At 35.5% G+C, this 24663-nt stretch overlaps 2 protein-coding genes across 3 annotated transcripts in view; both read right to left on the reverse strand.

Moving 5' to 3' along the window:
- Positions 1-7038: 7038 nt before the first annotated feature.
- On the reverse strand, positions 7039-11287 carry pxmp4 (peroxisomal membrane protein 4). The gene is made up of 4 exons (XM_015403167.1): positions 11132-11287; positions 10858-10920; positions 10563-10761; positions 7039-7538 (listed from the first exon to the last, which is right to left on the reverse strand). The coding sequence occupies exons 1-4, from the start codon at positions 11242-11244 to the stop codon at positions 7266-7268; spliced, it is 648 nt and encodes a 215-aa protein (XP_015258653.1). The 5' UTR covers positions 11245-11287; the 3' UTR covers positions 7039-7265.
- A 5077-nt stretch (positions 11288-16364) lies between these two features.
- The window catches only part of LOC107103455 (E3 ubiquitin-protein ligase Itchy-like), a 17041-nt gene continuing 8742 nt past the window's right edge, over positions 16365-24663 (reverse strand). Inside the window, exons 6-24 of one of the 2 annotated variants that reach the window (XM_015403173.1) lie at positions 24138-24183; positions 23855-24033; positions 23459-23690; positions 23123-23218; positions 22804-22978; positions 21903-21969; positions 21680-21764; positions 21064-21192; positions 20903-20975; positions 20721-20792; positions 20534-20622; positions 20147-20306; positions 19914-20047; positions 18707-18847; positions 18492-18612; positions 18086-18190; positions 17498-17594; positions 17332-17404; positions 16365-16667 (exon numbers count right to left, since the gene is read on the reverse strand). In XM_015403173.1, the coding sequence (XP_015258659.1) occupies positions 16568-16667; positions 17332-17404; positions 17498-17594; positions 18086-18190; positions 18492-18612; positions 18707-18847; positions 19914-20047; positions 20147-20306; positions 20534-20622; positions 20721-20792; positions 20903-20975; positions 21064-21192; positions 21680-21764; positions 21903-21969; positions 22804-22978; positions 23123-23218; positions 23459-23690; positions 23855-24033; positions 24138-24183 (2174 nt within the window). In that variant the 3' untranslated portion in view covers positions 16365-16567. Of the gene's footprint in view, positions 16668-17331; positions 17405-17497; positions 17595-18085; positions 18191-18491; positions 18613-18706; positions 18848-19913; positions 20048-20146; positions 20307-20533; positions 20623-20720; positions 20793-20902; positions 20976-21063; positions 21193-21679; positions 21765-21902; positions 21970-22803; positions 22979-23122; positions 23219-23458; positions 23691-23854; positions 24034-24137; positions 24187-24663 lie in introns of both variants that reach the window. The other variant, XM_015403172.1, reaches the window with a different exon arrangement.

The raw sequence follows: 24663 nt of genomic DNA on the forward strand, positions 1-24663 counted from the left end.
GATTAACATTAAAAAAATGAACTGGTTGTCCTCGATTGTTACCAAGGCTCTCAGGTCATGCCTCACCAAACAAGCCACAACACGACACACCCCACCTCTGCTGGTTTTGTGACATTTGTACAGTTTCATTTAGCAAGGTACGCAAATTTAATGACTCAGTAGACTCACCCATCTGAAAAAAGAACACTGTGTTTGGTCTGTGTGAACTGGTGCAGAGGATCTCAGAAGCAGATTAAACACGAGGCCCAAGGCAAAAGGAGTTTTGATGTTTTCAGAGAATCAGGAAACCTTTTCCTTTTTTTTAAGTGTCTCAGGTACACTTAATTACACACTTGTTTGTACACTTATTTTCAAAAGAGTACACTTTCCAAGAATGTATATTGAAAACTATTGATACGCTTTGAATTATTACAAAGCTCCAAGAAAAAGATAACTTTAAACCTATAAAATCTTTTATAGTTTCATACTGGAAACACTTTGGCATGCTAAGGTTGTGCATAAGTCAAGATCTCAAAACAATAAAAATAAACTTGACTTTAAACTAGTTTGTAGACTTAGGACTATCAGTATTTAAATCATATTGAGATTCTAATATTTACTTTAATATTTACTTAATATTTATTTAATCCATTTGTGGTGGATTCCTTCCTTCCTTCCTTCCTTCCTTCCTTCCTTCCTTCCTTCCTTCCTTCCTTCCTTCCTAACTAACAGATTAACCTAACAGTCTCGTTTATAGGACTGTGGGAGGAAACTGGAATTCTTGGAGAGACCCCACCTAGAAACAGGAAAAACAGGCAAACTTCATGCTGTAATATCCAAACCAAGAGACTTCTCACTACAATGAAAATATTTTACACATTGTCCTACCATGCTGTCTATCGAAACATTTGCTTCACTAATAATTATACTGATTTGGTTCTCATGTTCTCACAATCATCAGCTGTATTAGTACCAACAGGGTCTGATTGACTCATATTCTCTATTTAAGTACAAGTACAAATATCCATGTTAAACTGGACTCTGGTAAAAGAAAAAAAAAGTACAGAAGCCATTAATTTTAAGCAAAAATGAAAAAGTACAGGTTCCATAATGTCCTTAAGTAAAATGAAGTTTTTGCCTAAAATTATGCAAAATAATTTTTAAAAACTATACTCTTGAAATAAAAACAGTTTATGCACAGAAATCCTGGTTAATTAGCTGAACTATTTTAGAGCTCCGGTATTCATAGCAATAAAGTTGCAAATAGCATTAGAACTGAATAAAACTTGAAACATAATCAACATGTAAAATCTAATACAGGGGGACAGGATGGGATTGGATGAGGAATGTTTCAGAATCTGATTCACCATCTGCAAAGTTTTCCAGCACCGTGTCTTCATCCATGTCATTATCAATGTTTTACTCTAAACTGGGCTCCAACTGGAAAGATTCTCTTTGTGCTCTTGGTTTTTCCTGTTATACTGCAGCTGTTACATCATATAGTTATTAATATAAACAGATCAGACTTTATATATATAAAATTAATAGATCAGCTGCTTCTTGATGGGCCTAAAATTAAAAGGAAGAAGGAGGGATTGAGCCTTTTCTATGGCAGCTCTAAAATGTGGAACAACCTTCCTTTATGTATTAAAGAGTCTACCTCTTTCTGATTTGAAAGCCTTAGCTCTTGCCTTAGCTTTCAACTTACACATAACTACATGAGATGTTGATCTTAGCCTGTCATGTTAAACAGTTTTTATTACAGACATTTGGGGTTCTTATTTTAATTTGGTTATATGTATTTAATGCTTTTATTTTTTTTTATTTAATTGAATGCCTTAGATTGAAAACTTTGAATCAATTTGACTGTATGATCTGGTTGAATTGGGAAGTGCCATGAGATGACGTGTTGTGAATTGGAGCTATGTAAATAAACTGAATTGAATTGAATTAATCTGAGTTGTTGTATTGGTTTGCTGTTGTTCACTGTGCAGCACTTTGGTACTTGGGAAATGTAAAAGTGCTTCATGAATAAAGAAGAATTTATTTAGAATATCTCTAAAGGTAAAAAGCCAGTTGTGAGAAAGTAAAGGGTAGAAAGTAGAAATATTTGTGTGCAAAATAGCTGCGTAAGTACAGTGAATAAAACACCTCTGAGTAAGAATCCTGATAAATTTGGTTGGCATGTTTAACAAGGGGGCAGAGAAGGGAGACCGACTAGGATCAGTGACTTTAAGGACAATTCTAGAGAAATTATTACCATTACTATCCTTATCATTTACTACTGATTTTTGATCTCAAGTTGAGAAGTTTTGCAATGAATAGACCTCCCCAGCCAATAAGGTGACACAGACCCTTAACCCAAGGACTCCCAGAATTCTGATTTGGTTCTACATTACTTTATTACATTAGCATCCCTTAGCTCCAAAGTTGGTACAACAATCTGATTGCTAAAGGTCTCTTTCTGTAAACTCGGGGTATGTTCATTCAAGCCAAAAACCACAATGACAACTTTTTCTGACAAGATTAGTTTTCTCCAGAAGAGATTTGTCTAATCAGTCTGGGAGGCAGAGGGATTAGCTAAGAGGATGTCTTCATCCTAGATGATGACACTTGTGGTGCGGATGCTTCATTCTGACCAACACATTCATTTATCCTTACATGATCAGGTTGTACAGATGCATTTGGAACCGTATGATTTTAACTTTGTCGTGATATGAGAACATTCTAATTAGTTCTCAGTTATGGTTTTAAACTTTTAACACAATAACCTTAATGCCACTGATGAGTGCATGTAGCTAACATACCTGCCTGGTTATTTTTAGATGGCCATTGCAATCCAAGAGTATATACAAAGTCTTCCATGCATGATTAGCATTGTTCTTCTTTTTTTTAGTTTTTACAGCACTAGTGGCTCATTTTTTTGACAGTATGCTGACACAGTGGGGGTATGACAGACATGCGGCAAAGGACCACAGGTCAGGTTCGAACCTGGGTCCACCGTGTCGAGGACTAAGGCCTCTGTACATGGTTTATGTTTGATAACCACTGCGCCACCGAAGCACACCCAGCATTGTTCTTCTTTGAATAGCTCCATCAACACCTTCTTCTGAGTGGAAAAAAGGGTATGCGAGGACATTATTCAATACATGAGTGGGAGTTTAATGAAAGATAATCATTAGCTGACGCTGAGGCCTACCCTCTGCAAAAAATAAACAAAATAACCTGCTTTACAAGTTGGATTCACCAGATGGATTAAGCTATTGGTAATGATAAGCACGCACATTCTGTGAGATGGGATGAATATTTGGGCAACGAGCGCTGAAACAAAGTCATGCCAATCTGATTTCTGTATATCACCATAAAAGATGAGAGTAATCTTTACAAGTAACGGCCACATTGGATGTAAATTTCTTCATAAGGATGGAAACTGGTGCTTCTTCGTGGGAATTGTGGTTACCACAGAAACTATTAACTATTCGGTGTTTCCTTGATATCTGATTTTCAGCTTATCCTGATAATTGTCTGCAGCAGAGGCCAGTGCACTCAATATGTAATTGAATTTTCCTTTTTGATTTTCAAAAAAACCTCACTTGATGGCAGTTAAGAACCATATGTTTTTCGATTTGTTTTTAATTTTACCTCTAACTTCTAGCATGACTCTTAGAACTGATACATATAAAAAAAAAATTATTGATTATATCTTATACCTTATCACTTAAAAAAAAAAAAAAAAACTACAATCCTGGCGTTGGCTGCTCCACTGACGTAAGTCACATTAATATTGGCACGCAAAACAGCAAGTGATTACGACAGCAATATGATTGGGAGACAGGTAGTTACAAATTCCTCTGCTTACTTGGAAATGCTTCCTTGTTCAACTGCTGACATTCAAGACTGACTAGGCGCTTTCACTGCTCCAAAAGACAGTTTAGAAATAATTTTATCAGTGATACAACACCATTAATTAAAAAGAAATGTGGGAGAATTTTTTTATTTATTTTTTAACCCATGGAAAACAAGACATAATGGATCAGTGGGGCTGTAATATGGCAAAAAAAATAACACTATGGGAGGTGCAGTAATTTACCAAAAGGCACTGATGAGGTTCTATATGATGAAATAAGCCTTTTCCTCCTAAAACTTTTTTAGTGTTTAGTGTTAAAAAAAAGTGTTATGGCATGACACACAACCAAACTGGAAATTTTGTGTCATCGTTTCTGATGGTAAGTTTGGCAAGAGCCACTAAATATAAATATTATTGTGTTTCTATTTAGTAAAATAATGACATTTCCTAATTCTCGTCAATTGTAAAAAAAAAAAATAATAATAATAATAAAATTAAAAAACACCTGCAAGTGTTTGTTAGAAAGTTGAGAAAATTAAGGTCAAGCAATAATTAACTTTAGTCCAGAAATACATTGTTTCATAGCCATTTCATAATATTTCACACAGTGCTTAATGAAGGGTAAACTAACAAAATACACAATAGTTTGTGTCACAGAAAAACTACATTAGCATAAATGCAAATCATAATAGCCCTCATCAAACCTAAGAATTAGTGAAATAATGTCTTCAGCTGCTTTTCAAAAGTATCAGCAGAGTCCAAACTCAATAGAAATGGGGGCAGTACGTTCCATCCATGTAGAGAATAAGTCTGGAAAGATAAGTCACTTCTAGTCCTGCCATGTGTGAGACGACAACCTCAGATCATAGAAGGAAGAATCATATAGTTTAACTGAGAGGTTATTCCAAAACTGTTTTCATTTTTCAGCTATCTACCCATAAAATGGTTTTAGAATTGACTCACGACCCAAATATAAGATTGTCTATAAAAATGTTTCTAAAAACTCTATTAACCAGGTGTGTAATGATATATAAAAACAGCCCTGACATCCAATGTAGCTCAAAGTGATGCTGTTACATCTTTATTTCACTATAATAACCTTTACATAAACATTTAGTATTTATTTTAACATTCAATTCTATCTGATCAGATCTATCAAATCGTTTAAATATACCATCCAATCATATATATCATTGTCATGAAACCACTGATTGATTTAATTTGAAGACAGTCCCTTAAATTAGGAGCTAAAAAAATTATTGTAAAAGCTAAATCAAAAACGATACCTATATCTAGGAGTCCAGATATAGGAGTAAACTTCTGCTAGACATGACAGCCTGGTGCCATTGTTTTTTTCTTTTTTTTTTTTTAGTTCAGCTGTACGTGCTTGTTTTTTTAAAGGTGAAAAGAAGGCTTATTGGATAAAAACCACAAAAAACTAAAGTAAACATTTTGAAATACAGGACTCTACAGATTGTTTTATCAGTTATACTTAAAAAACTGGATAGTTTGAAGACGTTTCCCTTCCCATCTAGAAAGTTTTCTCAACTCAAAATGTCTGGAACACCTGAGTTCCAGGTTTTATGGAGTAGCCCAACAAAGCCTTGTTATGGCTTAGAAAACATGCAAATTGAACCGAAAAACAGATTCAACTCTATGTAATGGGGAGTCGTTGAGGTTGCTGTTGGCCTGCTATACCCGACACTGGCCTATCCTTCTTAAAAAAGGGAGTCCTTAGGGTCATTGTTGGCCTGGCTGACCAGGCGAGATGTTTTGGTTCCCTGCATAGCGATGGAGGATGAGATGATAGTGGGAAGGAACCAAATCTATTTCTGCATTCTAGGTTTTCGAGAGCTGGAGCCTGAGACTACCCTCTCTGTTTAAGGTTGTTTTTTTCTCTCTTACATAATTGGCTTCCTTCAAGCTGTATACATTTTATCGTCTGTAGTGTGAGGTTGCAGAAAGCAATTATTCTGGCTTTTCGGGATGAACACAAAACAGGTTTTTAATCGTCCCTCCTTGCTGATCATGACACACCTTCAGGCACTTGACATAAACCAACTCAACAGTTGTTAATGCACACCCATTTTTTTGTGTCCCTTCACTAAAGAATGGGCCTACATGTTCAACGTGTGTGGGAACATTCCGTAATGAAGAACTGTTTATGTCTAATAATAACCAGATGGATGTAACGTGGGTAATGGTGATTCAAACTGAATTCACAAACACATTTTTTTTTTTTTTGCACAAATCAAAAATTGCACTATTTTCATAAAAAAAATATAAAAAAATAAATAAAAAAAATAAAAATATGCAAATGCTTACATAAACTATTTATTGAATTACAATGTATAAAATAACGATGCATAATAAGTCCTACATGAAACATAAATGAATTGCACCATGATTCCCACAGTCAGTTTGGCTTGTTCTCCTCCCTAATGGAATTCATGCATAAAAACTATTTTTAAAGTGGTGCATGTACTGATGGACCTGTGTTGTTTTCCAAGAAGCATTAGTGTTAACAAGTTTTTCAGTGGGCCAGAACTGTCCTAAGAAATCCAAGCACATGCAGAGAAGGTCCACAGCATTACATGCACCACCATCTTTTCTCATTGTGATGGCTGAATCTCAGAACAATTCATTTCTTGGTTAAATGGGAGGGAATCTCTCAGGATTATGGGAATTGTAAAAAAAAAAAAAAAGAAACAAACAAAAAAAAAATCATCTAGTTGTCACTTTATAAAGCTGACAAAATGTACAGAAAACAGTATGAAGAAATTCAAAGCCTTTTTATTAGTGGTATTCATAAATGCTTTATGTGTGAAAATTAATGGAAGGATCATTTCAGTTATTACTTTCCTTTTCACTACAAATGTATTCATTCTAGTATGCTCTCTGTGTGTTTTCTAATTAAATCAATTTTTACACAATCACATAGTTTTTAAAAACTTTTATTTCTTGATGTTTTTTCTTAATGTTTTTGTGATTTATTTCTGTCATTTTTTTAGTTTGATTTAACCAAGCTGTTGAACTTTAAATTACAACATACTTCACGGAATGCTGGGTGTTTGCATTTTAGCCCCAAATCATCAATTCAAACATTTTCTTTCCCACACTTTCAAGCAAATAAGACATTTTAAAATGATCCCTCTAATACCGGGTAGTTTTAAAAAATTAAAAAAGAATTCGGCACACAGACAAATCTCAAAAAACCAAAATAATACAAGGCATTGTGCATTTTAAGTCAAAGTAGTGCTTTGCAAATATGATCAAATTTCATAATCATAGCTAAATAAATTAAAACATTTTAATTACATGTCATGTTACAGGTTCATATCAAGATACAATTTTAAAATGCAAAAAAAAAAATAAAGAAAATGTTAATTATAAAACAATTATACAATTATTTAATCAGAAAGATCAAAATCTGAGAGCTTCATTTCTGAGAACCAGCAGTCCTTGGTTTATTATAAACAAGGAAGTCTGAAATGTCGTGCCACACGTTGCTGTCATGATAAAGATAATTCATGGAGGACTGAAGGGAAGGTTGGAGGGTGTGTGGATAATACTCAAACAACCACAACACAATACCCCACACCAGTGTGGCGAAAAGTGGGAAAGGGTCTTTTTTGGGTGCAGGGATGAACCCTTTTTCGACAGCTAGTCGAGACAAGGCGAAGAGGATCCTGGACAGCAGGTACATGTTGATCTGAAGGGATCAGGAGACAAAAGAGAAACTGTTAAACCCAGGAAATCGATCAGCTGCTAGAATCGTATGGAGTAACCAGCATGAAGAAAGGAGTGGGTGAATTAAGTTAAAAGTTAAACCACGACTTTAACTAGTAAATCTACCACAAACAAACCCAAAATTTAAGGTGATTCTATTGAAATTTATTATGTACAATAGGCAATAAAAGATTATAAACCGCTCTTACAAAATACGCTAAACTAATAGGTGAACAAATAGATAAAGATTGTGAAAGAGCATTTTAACTTGGAAAAATTGATAAAAATAAATAAAAGTATAAAAGGAAATAGCTAACTTAATGTAGCTGAAGTCATGGGGTAAAGTAATGATATAACTTTGAATGTAAACATTCAGTCTTAGGTAAATCTAACCTTTCATATGAATACTTTAGCAGTTTAGTATCTTGACAAATTACCAATTGCTGATGGGAACAGATGCTTCAGTCTGCCAATATGCGTTCAAATGCTGCTTGACTAATGGTAGCAATTTACTCAGTGATTCTACGTGATTTATTGTTGAAGCTGTTTCAGGAGAAGTGTATGACAGCATGTTTTCCTAGCAACACACGGTGATAAGCCATTTATCATCTGCAAACTTGTCTATGATGCAAGGAACAAATGCTTCCGTACTAGGTTTAACATCCAGCGTGCTGGAATTAGTTCTGATTAGAAGTTAGTGAGGATTCCATGATGAATGAGTCCATGATGAATCTCCTCAGAAGTTGCAGAATGACAGCCATTGTTTTTTGTGATCACATGTATGAGATGTTTAGAGCTTAGACCGTCACTGATGCTGATCTTTAAAATTGTGAAGCCATTGACTCTCCATAAATTGTCTAAGGTAGACAGGACCTGCTTTTCACCCAACAGCCTTCTTTGGAACACAACATGTTGACATTGTACAGCCAGTTTTTGCAGGATCAACATAAAAAGGCTCCCATCTCTTCATTGTAGGACTCATTTCCATCCAATATGGAGCCATTAACTGCGGTTTGAATAAATATTTAGCAGCAAAATCATTGAACTGGTTGTATTACATTGGGCTAAGGAAATATCCCTGTTGAATACCAGTTATAGCAAGCAGGTAGGTTAGATTTCAAAGCTTTATGAGGACTGTCAAGGGAATTAATAACTTGTTTTGTTGTTTTTAATTGAACTTATGATTGATACACTGTGTGCATAATTATTAAGCAAGTTGTATTTTTTATTATTTTTAAATATTGGGCAACAATTGTGTTCTCAATCAACCCAAAAGATTCCTTAATATCAAAGTTTCCTATTTTTTGGAAGTTGTGTTTTTTTTTCAGATTTGGCCATTTTATGAGGATGTCTGTGTGTGCAGGTAAATATTACTGTGCAGAATTAATTGACAACGTAATAAAAAACAAATATATACCCATCTCACTTGTTTATTTTCACCTGGTAAACCAATATAACAACTCAAAATTCAGAACACTTGCAACATTTAAAAAAAATAAATAAATCAGTCACCAATAAAGCCACCTTTCTTCACCATGATGCTCAAAAGCCTTAAAAATTCTTCATCCCTAGATTCTTTCAGTGTCTTGATCTGTTTGTGATCCACATTGCGTGCAGCAGCCGCCACAGCCTCCCAGACACTGTTCAGAGAGGTGGACTGTTTTCCCTCCCTGCAGATCTCACATTTCATGAAGAACCACAGGTTCTCAATGGGGTTCAGATCAGGTGATCTAGGGGGCCATGTCATTATTTTTTCTCCTTTTAGACTTTTTCTGCCAGCCACGTTGTGGTGCATTTTGATGCTTGTGACGGAGCATTGTCCTGCACGAATATCATGTTTTTCTTGAATGATGGAGACTTCCTCTTGTACCACTGTTTCAAGAAGTTGTCTGTCTTCCAGAAACTGGCAGTAGGTCTGGGAGTTGATCTTGACTCCATCATCAACCCAAAAAGGTCCCACAAGCTCATCTTTGATGATACCAGCCCATACCAGTACCCCACCTCCACCTTGCTGGCGTCTGAGTTGAGAAGGAACTTGCTGCCCTTTACTGATCCAGCCTCGTGCCCATCCATCTGGCCCATCATGACTCACTCTCATTTCATCACACCAAAACACCTTGGAGAAATCAGTCTTCAGATATTTCTTGGCCCAATCTTGACATTTTGTCTTGTTCAAAGGTGGCATTTTTTCAGCTTTCTTTACCTTGGCCAGGTCTCTGAGTATTGAGCACCTTGTGCCTCTCGGCACTCCAGACATGTTGCAGCCCTGAAATATTGCACAACTGGTGCCTAATGGCTTCCTGGCAGCTTCACGCTTGATCCTTCTCAATTCATAGGTCATCTTGTGTCTTCTTTTTCCAACACGCTTCTTGCGTCCCTGTTGGCCATTTTCCATGTACCGCTTGATTGTGCAATGATCCCACTTCAAAAGCCTGGCAATTTCCAAAGTGCTGCACCCATCTGACAATTTTTGACTTTAAAGAGTCTGTCAAATCTCTTTTCTGACCCATTTTACCAAAGGAAAGGAAGTTGCCTAATAATTAAGCACACCTTGTATAGGGTGTTGATGTCATTAGGCCATATGCCTTCTCATTACAGAGATGCACACCACCTGATTTACTTAATTGGTAGTTGGCTTTCAAGCCTATACAGCTTGGAGTAGGAAAACATGTATGGAAAGGATGATGTGGTCGAAACACTCATTTGCCTAATAATTCTGCACATAGTGTATTTTTAACTAATTAAGTAGTCATTTAAATGTCTTCATCATTTAGTCTAAAATTGCAACTATAGTAGTTATTGTTTCACATATGTAAACATAAATTAGTAAATGAATAAGTATAAATAAACTAAATAAGCATACATAGGCTTTATTAACCCAGAAGGACAAACTCAGTAGAAAAGTTTAATGAACTTTCAAGCATTTTTCAGATGCTATTTTTTTCTTGCAGGGAAAAATCTAATGAGGTAACAGACACTTCTGTCCTAGAGAAGCATCCTACTCTACCTGACTGTTGATATTGTTGTTGTCTCCGAACACCAACCATCCTCCAACACAGGCAGCGAGGAAGGAATGGGACTGTAAACTCTTTCCTTGGATCTTCTGCTGTAGGGCTTGTAGTCCTTTGTATGTGAACACAAAGCAGGCCAGGTTCCTAGAGTGGGTGTATGTTGCTTTCAAAATGGCCCGAAGTTTGTCTTTCAAACTGTATTAGAAAAAAACACCAACAATAAAACATCTATTTTTCCTCATCAGATGGACACAAAAGGTTGTTAATTCAAGGTCTAAATTAGTTACTCACCTGCCACTTCGAAACAGAAATGTCATTACCAGGGCATGTGGTGCTCTGATCTTTGCTCCATATCTAAAACAAATAACTTAAATCAATTAAAACACACCTGATTAAAAGTAAAATAACATTAGCATACACTTGCTAGTTATACATGACTCTACACTGGTTAAAATTAACAAAAGGTGAAACTTCAGCAGGACGATATCTGATGATAGATCTAGGGGAAATATTAAAGGAGTAAAAGTAAAGCAGCTAAGCTAGCTAGCTGCTTGTTATTACTCACACAGCACCGTTCCTGAATCCTTTCACCACTGCCAAGGCTGCCTTATATTTCTCTTGTTGTAAAAGATTATTGATGGTGTACAGGACAGTTCTTATCAGGTCATGATCAGCCATGACTTTCAATCGATCCGAGGGGACACAATTAAAGAATGCAACTTGTGTGTCACACCGAAATTCGACCGCAGATATACTGAACAAACACCACAGGTTCCTGAACGATGCCTCTCTAAATATCTGCAGTTTAATTAACTCAAATAAATTAACAACTTTTACATTTCATTTCAGATTAAGTCATAATATAAATACAAACTATTTAGTCATGATAAATCTTTTAGAAGAAGTTTGAGAGAATTGGATATCTTATAAAATATATCTCATTAAAGATTAAGAATCACTTGTTCTGGAACTATCAACATATTTTCTTATAGCACTCTGCGTCATGAACTATTGGTGTAGCCTTTTTTATTATTATAGTGAAATAAAAAAAAAAAACAGAATAAAGCAAACTAACATCCATCATTACCTAAGCAACCTTTATCCTTACAGTAAAACTAATATCTGCTCTCCATTTGCTTGAAAAACTAAACAGTTGTCAAAAAAAAAAAATATACATATATATATATATATATATCAAGAAGATTTAAAGCACGCCATTCCTCCTCTGACTAAAAGACTTATTTGAAATTTTGTTTATACTAAAGGAGCCCTTAAAGAGTGCATGGACTTTTTTAAACCTTACTGTATATTGTTCTTGTGACTTATTAAAGAAACTAAACTTAAATCTACGGTTCTTACCAGAAATAATAAACTGAAAATGTTTTTAGTTGATTATGAGTTTGGTTGCAAACATAAACTTCTCTGATTTAAGAAAATGTGTCTGTCGGTTGGATTTTCAACATCAGGCAACTGAGGCTACTTGCACAGGATTTATTTTAAAACGTTTTAAGAATAAAACTTTGTATTTTTAATGTCAAATCTTGAAAGAGAGAAATTTAAGTACCTGGTATAAAACAGAAACAAGAACATTTTTCCACAAAATGAAACCAAACTTTTCTCTGTATTTATGCAAGAGAATATTTTAAGAAAAAATATTTGTGGCAGCGTAGGTGGTAATAAGCACACATCCAGCTTTTTAATCATTTTACTATAACTTGTTTTTATCAATCACTTCAACACATGAAGCTCATATTTTTAATAAATAGAATTTACCTACTGACTTTCACTTATCAAAAAGTTAAAAATAAACTGTGACTACACAATTGACACCAACTTACAACATTGCAGTCAGTACAACTAAAATACACTTTTGCATATTTCTACAGACTTGTTTGTCCCATGATATGGAACAAAGTGGTGATTAGAGAAACAAGTAGTGAATTCAACCAGCTTTGTGTGTCATTGTGCCAGTATTAGCTATAATCTGGTCACATGTAGGGTAAAGTTTACATATTACATTAATCCTCTGCAGTAGTCGGAACAACAGATACAGTCTTTGTTATGCTTGGGCTGGTTTACAGACAAACACAGACAGAAAAAAGACTAATGGTAATAAGGACCGGATACAGTAAAGGACAAAGAAAGCATTTAATTGTAAAGAAGGGGGGAAAAAAAATCTTTGGATAAAGTCAATGTAGAAGTGTAGCAAAAACACAAAAGGAAATAAAAAGTAACTTTAAAGGGAACCAGCAGATCATTTTTGTTTTAATTCTTTAGTCAAACGTAACATCCTTTCCAGTTATAGTCCTTAATTTGCAGCACAATCACAATTTAAAGCTTAGAGTTACCAGTAATTACATCGTTTATAAAATGCTTGGATTGTGTGAAACTGTTTTAGGCTTAATTTTATTTAAAATAAAGGGTGTATAAAACCTTTGCACCAAAATGTTTAAATGGCAAATAAAATTGCAAAAAAAAAAAAAAAAAAAAAGATTTAAAAAAATCCAGTTGTTGTGATAAACACAAAAAAAGAGGTCTTAAATGAGAGCTTCCTCAAACAGCATAAGAGGAGGTTGAAAACGATAAAATAGCTCTGTATTCTGACCAGTCAGCAAACTTTCCCATTTTAAAAGCTTAAAGTAGGATTACGACTATTTAAAACGCATCTTGCATGACTACTGGTACCCCTGAAACAGGCCTTACACCAATGAATCTTTTATTGCAGTAGTATAATCCCTCAATGCAAAACTTGCTGCAGTTGCAGACAGATTTTATTTTAAATATTTCTTTTTTAGGTGACTAGATCTGAGCGTGGTCTCCTACCTTTCCCTCTTTCATTCAAAGATCGCCGCAGTGACATGGTCTTCAAGAGCACCACATAGTTACGTTCCAAACAGGAATTGATCAATCCCATTTCCTAAACAATAGGGTCATCCTAACAAAGTACACATTAAAAATGCTTTGCTCAAATTTATTCAACTGCAACTGTTGGGACAGACATCATTTGTGGCACCATCAATCTTTTGTTTTATTTTATATAATTTCCCCTCAACACAAATACAAAATTTTGCAGTTTGATAATGTTACTGCAATAGCAGATTGTTATAAGGCTTTTGGACACCTTTAGAAGAGGTAACAATAATCATGGAGGACTTAAGCTAAATGGCTCTAAATGTTCTAGGCCTTTATGAAATGTAGAGAACACCACTGACATGAAAAGGTTCACAATTTTACTAAACACCTTTCTATACAGCCTGGTTTGATTTTAAGTTCCTAATTACAATATACAAACCTAAGTGAGTCGCCCCCCTCCCTATAAAACTAGGGTTCTGTGTCACTCCTTGGGAAATTCTGCTTTATTGATCGAGTATTTAAATACACAGTATTAAAAGACATGCAACCTTTAGAGTCTGGCATAAAATCAGACTAACAGCCTCCAGTTTTAGTAAAATGTTTATATTAGGATTATCTCAATTAATATTTAATAAATTCAAGCATGGCAAGAAAGATATTTTAAAGAAATTTATATCATAGTATTTAACTTTCGGAAGTCTATATATTGGGATAAAATTTTGTCAAGTTGTTTATTTCAAATTGTCTTTAAAAAAACTTAAAACAGCCCAGATAATTAAGGAGACTTTGTAAGAATCTAATAGGTTTAATCAAATATTTAAGTTAAAACAAAGGAAAACCAGTGATTTTATTTAAAGCAAACCTAAATTACATATGAGAGATTAACAAAAAAATCTAAAGAAAATGGCTGAAATATCAGATCAGTGGATCTGCAGAAATCTGGTCCATCTATGGGAACAATTTCAGAGGCTACTTGTTCTTCTGTTAAATAATGTCCACTATAAACAGCGTGGGAACATCCAGCAGTGACACCGATCAGGACATTTGCATCAACCTCAAAACAAAAGCAAAACATTTTTTAAAGGTGCTGACTTAAGCTGGTAGGGAGGTGTGAATACACATAGAGAAAACTGTTTTGTGCTAACATGGGATAATGGCTCCACAAGGAAAAAATCATAACCTCAACAGCAACAGAAAAATAAATAATTAGTTCAAAAATGCACCCATCGCTAAATTCTTTTACTTCTGGATATCCTGTGATGTGAGGAAACTAGAAGGAAATGTGTGACTATCATAATCGCCACAGTGGAAATGATACAAGTCTAGGAATATCATCCACTCTGTAAAATACAGGAAGCAGCATCCTGTGGTGTGTGTTTTCTGCTGCAGGAGGGAATGGTGCACTACATTAAATTGGGATGATATCGCGAGGACAGGCCTGTGTGGAAATATTTAACAATTTTATAAGACAAGTTAAAGCTTGGGTCATCTAAATCCACAATGAAACCGAGAATAGTGCCAAGTTACATAAGAGCATATATGAGTCAATGTTTTGGAATGGATCACAAAAGCTCTCATCTAATCCTATAAAATGAATTCTGGGCAGAGCTAAAAAAAAAAAAAAAAAAAAAAAAAAAAAAGGGGGTGTGTGTGATCAAGATGGACTACATAACTGACCAGTTCAACCTGATACGTCTGGAGAAATGGACCCAAGTCCAAAAACGCTTGCATAATGTATCTGATTACAAAATAAATAAAATCAGTGATCAGTGTCACTGTTTGAACACAAATGCTGCAAGATACATAACGTTTTTATGGAAATCTCTAAAAGGAAATAATTGTAAAAAAAAAAAAAAAACATATTTCAAAAAATGTAAATATTCTGGTGTTTTTTAAAATAGTTTTTAGTAATCCCAACATTTCAACAACATGAAGTTTAGTCTGATTTAATCCCAGGGATATAAAAAAGCATGCATGTCTTTATGTAAAGTGCATTTAAATGTCTAGTTTGTACATAAGCTGCAAAAGTGAATCAATAAAACCTTTCGAATTTTAAACCTTAATTTTTCTTTGCTTGAGACCAAAGCTCAGCAGAACCCAACTGACTCACTTTTGTTTCATCGCAGTGATTTGGGTTCCTGAAAACCAGCCAAGAACGGGTCCTCGGCTTTGTTATCATAACCTTCACAGTATCCTTCTCCCTGAAAAATTAGGTAAACATTAATGATCTAAGCTGCAGAATTAACAGTAGCATCACTCACTAGCGAAAGGCAAACCACAGCAATAGGAAAGCCAAAGCATGGGACTGTTCTATATAATGTACTGAGTTTTAACTACAAGGTAAAAACTAAACCTTAGAAAAACTAATCAAATACTTTTCTGACTCTAACATTTGCAAAATGATGTTTCCTACAAAACTATTGCACTTAAAAAATAGCTTCTTCTAATAGCAATCATAATCTCACAGCTCACAAAAACCATGTGCAAACTAGTTCAACTTATTAACTCAGTCAGATGTTAAGCAGATAACCTGTCAAAACAAGAGAACGTATTATGCAATGAAAGTCATCACATCTAGCAAAGTTAATAAAAAACTGTATATGTGCTACAGGATTCATGTCAGTGACCTCTTAGAAAAATATTCATCCTTTCATTTGTACATCAAAATCTCAACGACCTCAAACCACAAGGGGCCTTTTTTATCTTTTAGGTATTAATCTTCATATTTTGACTCTTATATTACACAAGTTTTCTTCCTCATACATTATGCTTGCGCATAGGCCCAACAAAGTGGTTCTGAAGAAATGACTACACAGAATCAGTGCCCTAAGTGTAGAAACTGCCCTTTCTCAGCCATACAGTGGGTGCAGGCATGACAGAGTGAGAAAGGCGTCTCGTTTTGTCTCCACCGCCTTAATGTGGGCTTTGAGACATTAGCTGGATAAGGGTGTGGAAGATTTACAGGTCCATTGTTAAAAAAATGAACCTATGATTAAACAACTTTCTATTCTTTTGTTTACATGCTATTAGGACAGATTCTACCAGGGAGAAAGCATTTCTGGACTGCAGAGAGAAACTGCTGAAAGTGCTTCTTTCAATCTGTTCCATGCGCAGGTTGCCATGATAAAAATCAGGAGTTTTTGATGTTTTACTCCTGCCCAAAGCCTTCAGTCTCCTCGATGGCGAACATGAGTTTCTCCTTCAGCTGCTCATAGCTTTTATAAGGAGGGAGGTCCAGACGGTTGAAGCTAAACAGAGAAACAGAAAGAAATTTCTTGTGTTAAGAAATAAAGTATTAGCTGAACATTTTCCAGCCTTAAATAAAACAAATGCTAAAATGATCATGTTTAAAAAAATAAAAAAATAAAAAACTTATGCAAAATTGCTGGTTTTTTTTTTCTTTCGGAAAGTTGTAAAATGTCACAAAAAAGAAGGAAATGTTTCGATCTACTGATTTAAAGTGAGTTAACCAGGCTGTGCAAAGCTTCATTTAGCCAAGAGGCAATGTTATGCATAGTTGTAAGAAACTGGAAGTAGTGGTTACAAACTAGAATGGACAGCACATCTGAGAAAAATGAAGAGAGCTTTTCAGGTATGTCTTGCTAATATGTTGTAATAGTTCTGCCACATCAAATAGTTGGTGGTGTTACATCCTGTCTGCAGAGTAAAGAAAGAAATTGCAAATCTAAAACATGCAGTAAGAGCCACAGGCACCGTAGGCTTGGCAGATACTGCTGCTCAGTTATGTGAGGCAAGCAAATGTGTTTCCATCTCCTTTTAGGGCTTTCACTCTTTTTTGAAAGAGCCAAAATCCATCAAAACAGGAGAACAAGCTTTTTGGTACAATCAAAGAAAAAAACAAAAAAAGCTGATGGAGAAATGGTTATAAATTTAGCAGGAAAACATTCTTACCATGTGTGGCTTCTCGGAAGCCAGTTTTCTTTTCCTACTTTCTCAATGCAAAACTTCTGTGGACCATTGCTTCCTATTTTCATGAGGCAGAGGAAAATTGAATTAGGAGGAACTCATGATGATGCAAAGAATGGCTGATTTTCACGTCAGTGTTTGTTTTTCATACCCATCAAATCAGCAAAGCCTCCTACAGGAAGGCGGCAGGTTCCCGTTACAAACTGCAGGAGTCTCATTCGTTTCTCATTGTCCATCTCCTTCACAAACTGCAAACACAGTTATGTTTTTATTAGTTTGCAATACCCGAAAATATATCTATATCTAATATGTATTATAAAAAAAATGAAATTCATATTTTATTGCTTATTAAAAGAAAATAAATAGACATTATTTTGCAGAGCTTTAGTAAAACTCCAGCAGCACACAGCTAGCATTAGCTTCAATGGTGTTTAAATAAAAACTTTATGGGAATATTTCATTCTGAATGGGCAAAAGTCAATAAAAAATTTCGGCTCGTCTCCCACTTTCTGAACGTGTCTCAGGAAGGAAATCTCCAAATTTTTATTTTTGACATATTTATTATTTTCCATAAAACTTTTTTTTTCCGTTGTTCATAGAAGGATTTCATATTATCATTAAAAAGAGTTGCACCAAATAAGGAATTATTCCCAAACTGCACCAATACAAGAATGAAGCTTTGATTCACTGAAGAGCTTAGAAGGTTTAATTCATTATATGAAAAATATTCGGAACAAACCTGCCAGAACCAAAGAATCTGCTTGCTGCTTCGAGCATAATGTCTATAAATGGTGTTTCTCTGCCAGTCAACCAGGTCGATTTCCTGCATCCCACAGAGCATTACCTAAAGCCAGAGAGAACTACATGTTAGAAAAGTTTACCACATGACAGAATACACTATAACAGCGTCTATGCTACAGGTAATCCTTTTCTACTGCTCATATTTGTGAGACTGACAATGTGCAGAACGAGATTTAACAACAGGAAATATTTAGCTCAAAATCTAAACCTTTTTTTTCAATACGTTTTATTGTTATTGCATTAAATGCAGAAAATATATTTTCCACTCTGGAGAGATTATCATCACATTTAAAACTTCTTGCTTTTCAAACATAGTTATAAAAAATTCCAAATATTTTTTATACTTCCAACTCCTTTGCATCAAAGTACTGCAGGTACTGCTGAGGAAGAACTTCATTGAAGCCCTCAAAGAACGCCTGGGTCTGCTCCTCCACCCCTCTGGATAGCCTCCACTCTGCCACCAACCTGCAGCAACAGAGACATAGACGTTATACTCTGAAGGATAAAATTCATTAAAAGATCATTATTACATAAGAAGCAGAAGAGAACGCAGCTGCACCTGATGTATTCCTCTTTGTTTTCCTCAGTTACTGGAATGTTTCCTCCATCTGGTTTCAGCTCATGAGTGCTGACCTCTCCCAGGATCTCCTTATCAACAGAGAAGAACATTTCCAGACCGCACTCCTCTATATTATTGTCCCTGCATGACAGAAAAATATTTTATTGCCAATTCTGTTTCAAAGCCTCCAGTATAGCTGGCATTGAGTGAAAAGCAGAAATCACCCAGGACAAGAGATGGTGGACCATGCAGACACACAAACTTCAGGAGAGTTCAGAGAGAGCAGTTAACCTAACAGTCATATTTAGGCTGCTGCAGGAATATCTGATGGAATCTATTCCTGCTCCGTAAAAATGCTCAAACCACATGAAGAGAATCCCCCTTCTTGTTGCAAGGCAACAGCTCTACCAACTGCCCCATGGTGCAGCCATTTGTTTGTGAGACTTTGTTTAATACCCAGAAGAAAACAACATTAACAATGTGGGGGATATATAAAAACCCTGAATAATGTAACCATGTTTTTTTTGCAGGTCTAGAGCCATATTTGACACTTTGGAGCCTCTATAATGGATCTTAATAGAGGATAAAAATGATATAAAGAACTAACTAATATACTATAATAACAAATACCCATCTTAGAGGATTTAATGTTACTTATAACAAATATCTAAATACAATTTTCACAAAACAATGACATTAAAAGAACCAGAAATATGATTTCAGAACTATTTTTCCATCTAATTACCTTGGAAATTAATTGTTTTGGTATCATGTTTTTTTTTTTTTACATCAAATGGTGTAAATTAGAATAAATATCCATATTTAATCTTTATGAATCTTTTTTTTTCCAAATTTTAAAAGCTAATAAATACAAAAAAGCAGTTGCTTGTTTAAGATGGCAACTGATATAGCAGCTATTTAACAAAAGAACAGCATGTATTTTATTTAAAAGGCATGAAATATTTTGCAGCTCTGAACGACTTTTATTTAGTGACACTGAAGGCAAAATGGCTCTTTGGATAAGAAAGGTAGCAGAACGCTAAACCAAGCCTTCATTTCTCATGGAAAAATAAGCAGCTGATCATAAAGAAAAAATCTGACTTCTTTAAACCAACTGTAACATTAATGCTTTAATGAAGTGAGTTAAATTAACCTGGATTATAGTGTTAATCGTGCCTCTCGTGTGTTTTGCAAACGCGCTACCTACTTGATCCAAATAAGTGAATTGTAGAATTCTGGATCTATGGATTCCAGGTCTTTAAGAGCCAGAGGTTTGTTCAAAATCCGCTTGTAGAAAGGCAGCGAGAAACCCGTATCAATGAACTTTCCATGGAACAAAGCCTAAGGGGAAAATAATGAAGGAAACAAAAAGAAAAAAATCCATGTAAATCAAAATGTATTATATCAAGAATTAATTTCCAAATCAAGAGCAAAAAGTACCATGGCAATGAAGCGGCCTATGAACTTAAAATATTTAAGATGATCCGGGTTGATATAAGAAGCAGGGTTGATCTGAAGACAGTAGTTGTCCTTTCCAGCGTACTCAAACAAACAGTACATGGGATTTAGAACTTCATGGGAGAGCAGGAAGAACCATTCTCTGAAAATATAAATGGACAAAACATGTAAGGCACCATAAGTGATGTAATGATGTGATTAAATTGTTAATGATCACAGTATCAACTAAACGTCCAAAGCTTTTATTACATCATGGTCAATGATTTTTTTTAAACCTTGGGTGTTCCCTAAAAAAAATAAAAATCAAATCTGCCAGGGAGGTGTTTGCACACCCAGCTACTCATGCAGCAAAAATTTCAGAGGGATTACCTGGCTACGCCTCCGTAGTCCAAGCCTTCCTCTCCAGGGAAAATAATCCACAGTCTCCGCCTCAGATCTTGCGGGTGAAAACTCATTATCTTTGAAAGTTAGAAATGAAACCAGTTACATAACTCACCAACCTGCAAGAAAAGACCAGAATAACACTTCGAAACCAGGCAAAAAGGCAAGACCTTACCTGCTGAAAGGAATCCTCAAACAAGGTTTTCCTGGAGACGGTAATCTTGGTATGCTGAGGCATCGATAATTGCTAAAAGAATAAACACAAAACATACAAAAGTACTTAAAATAATGAAGGTAAAACATGAAAAAAAACACAACAAATGAATTAAACTGTGGTGTGATAAATAAAGCACAAACCTGACACCAGAACCTGAAGTATTGCACTTTGGCTTTGAAGTCCCGAACATAAGTGATCTGTGGGCCGTTCTCGCTGTAAAAATGAGAAAACAAGAACGGATTATCTGCAGGCTGATCTCCCTATTTACCGACACCATTAAACATTATGAAGAACCACTTACAGGGAAGATTTCCCTGTGCGGGGGTCAATGTAGGTTGTGGTCCTCCGGTTGTGGTCTACAAAGTAGGGGGTGCCATCCACAGTGAACCTCATCTCCCAACCTTCAGGTAAGGGTTTATCATTCAGAAGTCTAAGCATAATATGTAAATAAACAAAGAACAGAACATAAATAATCAGAAAATCATTCATTCACATATTGGATTAACAATCTAATCAATCTTGTTAATATTAATGTCTTCGAGCGACCCAGGTTCTTAGAGGAAACTACAGATTAGGGCGATAGAACCAGATTGTAACGGCACCTTTTTATTTATATATGACCAAAATACTGTAATCTCAGAAATATTTTAAACACAACATAATTTCAAGCTTTAAAGTAGCTCAAAGAAGGATTATTTTAATCAATGATAATCTATACCTTTTACAAAATGCATCTATAAATCATCAGTCCTGGCAGAAAGCTGTGACGTACTTGTTCCCTGTTTCCCTTTAGGAAGTTGAGGACAATTTTTTGCAGGTAAACTCAACAACCTGGTGTTATTGCTGTACAAGGATCTGCAGCTGAGTTACCAATAACAGTGACACTTATGAACAGACACAAGATGAAATACACTCACCCCTGCGTCCTTGGGTCCTCCCACTGCGTTGTCCGAGTTGGATGATGAACAAAATACACTCTGCCATTGGTATCTGTCCTCTTCTCTGAAATAAAACACATTTATAAATCTTTACATGTGTCGACCTACCTCTGTGCACTCCATTTACATTAAATTTGTACATTCCTACAACAAATCATTGTGTTTGAAACTTAAAAGGGAATTCTTATGAACATGTATTTACCCCAGCCGTGAGGCAGTGGTCCCAGTGGGTCAAACTCTTTAGATGTGGCTGCAAATTGGTCCTGCAGCTGGGCCAGAAAGAAAAAAGAAAAGCCATTAATAGTCTCTCTTTATAAAACAAAATAAAAACCAAAACGTATGTAAAGTGATCTTACCAAAATTCTTATCTTTCCTCTATAGGTATTAATCTTTTTATTCTTTTTTTTGTTTTGTTTTTACATTTATTATAGTATATAATAAAAAAATAGCCATAGTTCAATGTGTGAAAATAAACAACTGATATAAATGTGCTGTGTGCAGAATTAGAATATCACGAAGATGTTATTTTATTTCAACAATTCCATTAGAAAGTGAAACTTCCATCCATCCATCCATCCATCCATTTTCTTTACACGCTTGTAGAAAGTGAAACTTGTATATTATAATTATGCATTAAACAGAGATGGGTATATTTGAAGTGTTTATTTCTTTTAATTTTAATCATTATAATTGATAACTAATAAAAATCCCAAATTAAGTATCACAGAATATTAGAAAATTGTGAAAAGTCTCTATATTGGAAACACCTGGTGCCATAGCCTCATCAGATAATTGCCCCCAAAACACATTCAAAGGCCTTTCAATTGTCTCTCTGTAGCTCAGACTGCTGAAATACTTAGAAACGTTTCATGACCTGCTGATAAAGAAACAGACCAGTTTTCCTAAACTAGAATAAATCAATCAGTAAATAAATAAAGAGGTTTTTAAACCATAAATCCAAGTCATCCTATCTTCTTTGTAAAAGCAAGAGCACCAAACTGGCCAAACATTGCATGAAATGCACTCAAATATTTAACAGAGCCTCGACTCAAACTAAACAATCCATGATTTAAGGTTAAAGTAATTCAAGTGACTGTTCTCACCCCATAAATAAACCTCTGGTTAAACTGGTGCATTGCTCCCTGAAGCTGGCTGCGCTGGTTCTGCCACTCCTCATAGTTCCGCACCGACTCCTGAGTGGGCCGTTGCCATGTTGTGGTTCTTGTTATGTGGTCAACATAGTAAACTCTACCCATTGGGTCAACTCTACGCTCCCAGCTGCAAAAGAAAAAAAAAAAAGAGAAGAACAGATGAAAAACATTCCCAGTCGGGTATAAACATAAAAGATAAAAGTTGATTTAAATAAAGCAATTAAAAGGAAATCAGCTCCATCAGTTTTAATCATAGAAGTGTTTTTGATACCCTGTAGGCAGAGGCTCAGGTCTTTCCCAAGTAGTTCTTTTCTCAATGTGGTCGACATAATACACCCGTCCATTCTGATCCACTCTCTGCTCCCACCTACAGTAAAATATAGGTAATATTAAACAAACTCTCAAAAACACAAGCTATTAAAATAGCACATGAAAATTTGCAGTGACATAAGGGATGTTAAATGACTCTCAATGTTTAAATTCATTTTTTTTAAAAGTTACTTTACATCAGCTCTGTTAAAAAATATTTTAACCCAAAATACTTTTAGCTCAATTAATTAAAACCAGAACTGGTGATGCACCAACATAACTGGTCATGTTTTTTTACCCTGGTGGCAGAGGGGCATTGTTAATGGGGTTGATTCTGGGAGCCGTTGTAGCTGGAGCCGCTGTTACAGCACCCACTGGTTTGGGAACACTCGTTTGTGGGGAAACAGCCGATGCTGCTCGTGCAGCGGAGTCATCTGGCTGGTCTGAACACCCGCTTGCAGATGCCTGAGAGGAGCCGTCAGACGGTGGGGCTTCACTCAGTTCACTGGGAGACGAACTACTGGAAGAGCCTGGAGACGAGGGTGGTAATTAGCAGAGAAGAAATGTGTGACGTATTAAATATCTTCGCAGATCTCTGCTGAGCTGATAGACATCAGACACAGGAAGTCTTAGAATGTCTGTCATTTACTTTATTTTTAGCAACTGTTTAATGAAAGTCTTAATGCTTCCCTACTTGGTGAGGCAGCAGGTTTTTGCGGCATAGAAGGAGGAGGTCTGGCAGGCCTGGGAGGACGTGAGGAGGTGGAGCCCCCTGGAGACGGAGAGGGAGAACTTCTACCAGTGACGGTGAGACCGTTGGGTACAATTACCCAGTCATCAGAGTCACTGGATGGAGACGTGTCCCTGCTTGACCTGAAAGTGGAGAAGAAAAAAAAAAAAGATTTTAAGGATTTAGTAAAAAATGTGATTATAAAAAAACTATGAGATTTTATTTAAAGAAAAAAAGTTTACAAGACCTGTTGCTTGCATTGCCATTTGGTTTTGCATTTCCATTTGGAGGAGCTACTGGAAGACAAGCAGAAAACCTTGACATGTATGATAAGTTTAGCAAATATCTAATAATATAACCACAAATAAGCATTACGAAATGTAAAAAGCACCACAGCAACTGAATAGCAATAGGTAATAATCATTATATCCTTCTTAGTGATCATATAGAAGTCAACTGAAAAGGTAATGACGTTATAAGAAAATACCAGAATAATATCTTAACACTGCTGCTTCAAGCTGTCTAAGAGAGAAAATATGTCAATATTAAGTATCTACTACCCTCCAGTGGCTAATGCATGTAATGCAAGAATGTAACAACTTATTTGGAGGAAATCATTTAAATAGGTTAAACAGAGCAAACTAAAACAATTTGAATGAATTATGAAATATAATACTGTAGGGGTGGAACGGTTCACAAAATCCACGGTTCGGTTCGGTTCACGGTTTCGTGGTCACGGTTTTCGGTTCGGTATATGTTGATTGTTAGCAATG

The sequence above is a fragment of the Cyprinodon variegatus genome, unplaced genomic scaffold (assembly GCF_000732505.1).
Source record: "Cyprinodon variegatus isolate N-32 unplaced genomic scaffold, C_variegatus-1.0 Scaffold1452, whole genome shotgun sequence".
NCBI classification, from domain to species: domain Eukaryota; kingdom Metazoa; phylum Chordata; class Actinopteri; order Cyprinodontiformes; family Cyprinodontidae; genus Cyprinodon; species Cyprinodon variegatus.